Genomic DNA, 3,058 nt, shown 5'->3' on the forward strand with positions numbered 1-3,058 from the left:
TAAGTGCATAAGGAAAGAAAAAAAAAATTGAGAAATGGATTGTGAGCATACAATACACACACAAAGATTGAAATCAAACCAAAACTAAGCACAACCATACTATGGTACAAGGGTGGAATCTCCCACAAACTAGGTGGGGGTGGGATCCTTTAGACCCCGGGGAACAACCAAAGCGTCAAAGTTCTCCATGAATGGTATCAAGCATTAGTCATTCACCTTAAACACATTCCTTCCACTAGTGTCCTCAAAATCACTACTTCCATGTTGAGGAACATGACAAACATCTAAAGGTCCATTCTCCTTGGTCCGCAAATCTCCGGGGAAAAATTATACCCGAGATTTGGGCCGCCACACTTACCTAACGTTTCCAATAACTTTTTGCGCAAAGTGACATTTAGGAGACTTTTTCACTCCACTTACTAAAGGTTTTCTTTCCGGTCTTCGTGGATGCAATTGGGATGATTCAACTCTAAGTGTAGGAGGCTCTAATTCCTCAATGTCATCATTTTCACACAAATGTCAACTAACTTTCACACCCAATGCTAGCACACCTTCAACCGGATCCTTTGCAAGGGTTGACTCCAAACTATCCTTAACATAGGCATGAATAAAATCTACTTCCCTTATATCCTCACACTCACCCATAAACTTAGTCATATTAAAGATATTCATCTCCATGGCCATATTCCCAAAACAAAATTGTAGCACCCCACTTCTACAATTGATTAAGGCATTGGAAGTTGCTAGGAATGGGCGACCTAAAATGACCGGAATGGAAGTGCTAAAGCGAGTGGGAGGTTGAGTATCTAACACAATGAAATCCATGGGATAGTAAAAATTGTCCACTTGTACTAACACATCTTCAACAATACCCCTAGGAACCTTAACAGATCGATCGGCTAATTGTAAGGTAATCCTAATGGGTTTTAATTCACCTAACCCCAATTGTTAATAGATTGTGTACGGAAGGAGATTCACACTTGCTCCTAAGTCTAACAATGCTTGCTCTACCCTATGGTTCCCTATGACACAAGAGATAGTAGGGCAACCAGGGTCCTTGTATTTAGGAAGGGTGTTGGTTTGAATAATGGAGCTTGCTTGCTCCGTTAGAAAAACTTTCTCCTTAACATTTAATTTCATCTTCACTGTACACAAATCCTTAAGAAACTTGACATAAGAGGGTATTTTCTTAATGGCATCTAGGAGAGGTATATTGATCTTAACTTGTCTAAATAGCTCAAACATCTTCTTAGGCAATGCCTCATTGGTGCTCTTCCTTAGCCTTTGAGGAAATGGTAGCTTGGGGATGTCCTCACTCTCCTTGCTAGGCGCTACCTTTTCCTCGCTTGGTTGTCTCTCACTTTCTTCTACTTGTGCTCGTTGCTTCTTAACTCTCTTTTCATCAAGCAAAATTTTCTCATTTTCACTTTTCTCTTCCTCTCTCTCTTTCACACCATCACCAAAGTCTTGCATCACATCATTTTCATCACTATTCTCAAAGGGTATAGGTCTATCCACAACTTTTCCATTTCTTAAAGTAAGGATATATTGCACTTGCTCATGCCCATTAACCTCCCCATGCCCACTAGATGAATTTATCAAGTTGGTTTGCTTTGAAGGATTGGGGTAAGGTTGAGCAATAAATTTCCCCTTTTCATTGGTGGTGAGAGCTTGTCTGACCTTGGTCATTTGACTCATTAAATCCTCAATTGCCCTATTGGTTTGTTCTTGAAATTTGGTGGCCTTTTGATTCTCCCCTATTTGAGCTTGCATGAAAATGTTAAGAGTGTCTTCAAGAGACCTCTTAGGAGGTGGAATGTAAGGTTGTTGAGTTGGTTGTGCAACACTTGGAGGAGGCAATTGTTGTTGGGGTGGGTTGGGGAGTGATTGGGATTGAACATTCCCATCATTCCTCCACACAAAGTTTGGGTGATTCCTCCAAGGGTAATTCTCATTGTAAGAATTGTTTCCTTGGTTATTGGTAGGGTAGGCTTCCTAAAGTTTTGAGAATTTTTCCCACTATAACATTGCCCAAATAGGACTTCCTTGCAAGCCGGTAAAGCATTACACTCATCCGTCCTATTATCTCTACTTTCACACAAAGTACAAGCAACATGTTCATCAACACCAACCACATTTATAAGAGCCTTTAGTGACTCTAGGGACTCCAATTTCTTAGACAATAAAGCAAGTTTAGCATGCACATCATCATTTTCATTCAACACAAACTTACCACTAAAGCTTGGCACAATATCATGTCGGGTTAGTGGAGGAGCTTCCCAAGAACGGGATTCCTCCGCCAACCCATCAAAGAAAGTAAATGCTTCATTGACATCCATATTCAAAAGGTCACCTTGAGTCATAGTGGAAACGAATTTCTTTAAAGATGGAGTCAAGATTTGTGGAAGAAATTCACAATTTGAAAATTTTGAGATCCATGGTGAGGGGCACATAAACAACAAATCCTTAAACCTCGCCCAAGCTTGGAAGAATGTTTCATGTTCTTTGCAATGAAAATTCATGATTTGTGTTTAATAAGAAATGGTACGACGAGAAGGAAAATATTTGTTGAGAAATTCTTCTTGCATTGCCGCCCAAGTTGCAATGCATTGACGGCGTAAGTTCTCAAACCATTGTTTTGCATGATCCTTCAGAGAGAACGGAAAAAGTTTGAGTCTCAAAATTTCTTGTGTGCATGTGACATCACCAAAAGTAGTACACACCGATTCAAAATTACGCACATGTGAATATGGTCGTTCCGATTCCATTCCATGGAATTTGGAAATCATTTAGAACATCGACGGTTTAAGGCTCACATTTTGTTGGTTCTGTGGCATGATGATGCAAGAAGGTTGAGTTTTCCTTGTGGGATGCGTAAGCTCCCTCAAAATGTGATGCTCTTGGGCTTGGGCAAGAATGTACTCCATAGGAGGAGGTGCATGAATGTTTTGCCCAAAGTGAGCATATTGTGGCACTTGTGGCCTTTGATAATACATGGGATGCACATAATTCTATGGGGGAGGCATATGGTAGGCGGGAGGCATATTGGGAGGTTGAC

At 40.5% G+C, this 3,058-nt stretch overlaps 1 protein-coding gene across 1 annotated transcript; it reads right to left on the bottom strand.

Moving 5' to 3' along the window:
* Positions 1 to 204: 204 nt before the first annotated feature.
* On the bottom strand, positions 205 to 1,698 carry LOC120005964. The gene is made up of 5 exons (XM_038855843.1): positions 1,477 to 1,698; positions 1,050 to 1,395; positions 857 to 935; positions 529 to 715; positions 205 to 300 (listed from the first exon to the last, which is right to left on the bottom strand). Exons 1-5 carry the CDS (start codon positions 1,696 to 1,698, stop codon positions 205 to 207), a joined length of 930 nt encoding a protein of 309 aa, XP_038711771.1.
* Between the last annotated feature and the right edge of the window lie 1,360 nt (positions 1,699 to 3,058).

This window comes from Tripterygium wilfordii, chromosome 9, assembly GCF_013401445.1.
Source record: "Tripterygium wilfordii isolate XIE 37 chromosome 9, ASM1340144v1, whole genome shotgun sequence".
In the NCBI taxonomy this organism is placed as follows: domain Eukaryota; kingdom Viridiplantae; phylum Streptophyta; class Magnoliopsida; order Celastrales; family Celastraceae; genus Tripterygium; species Tripterygium wilfordii.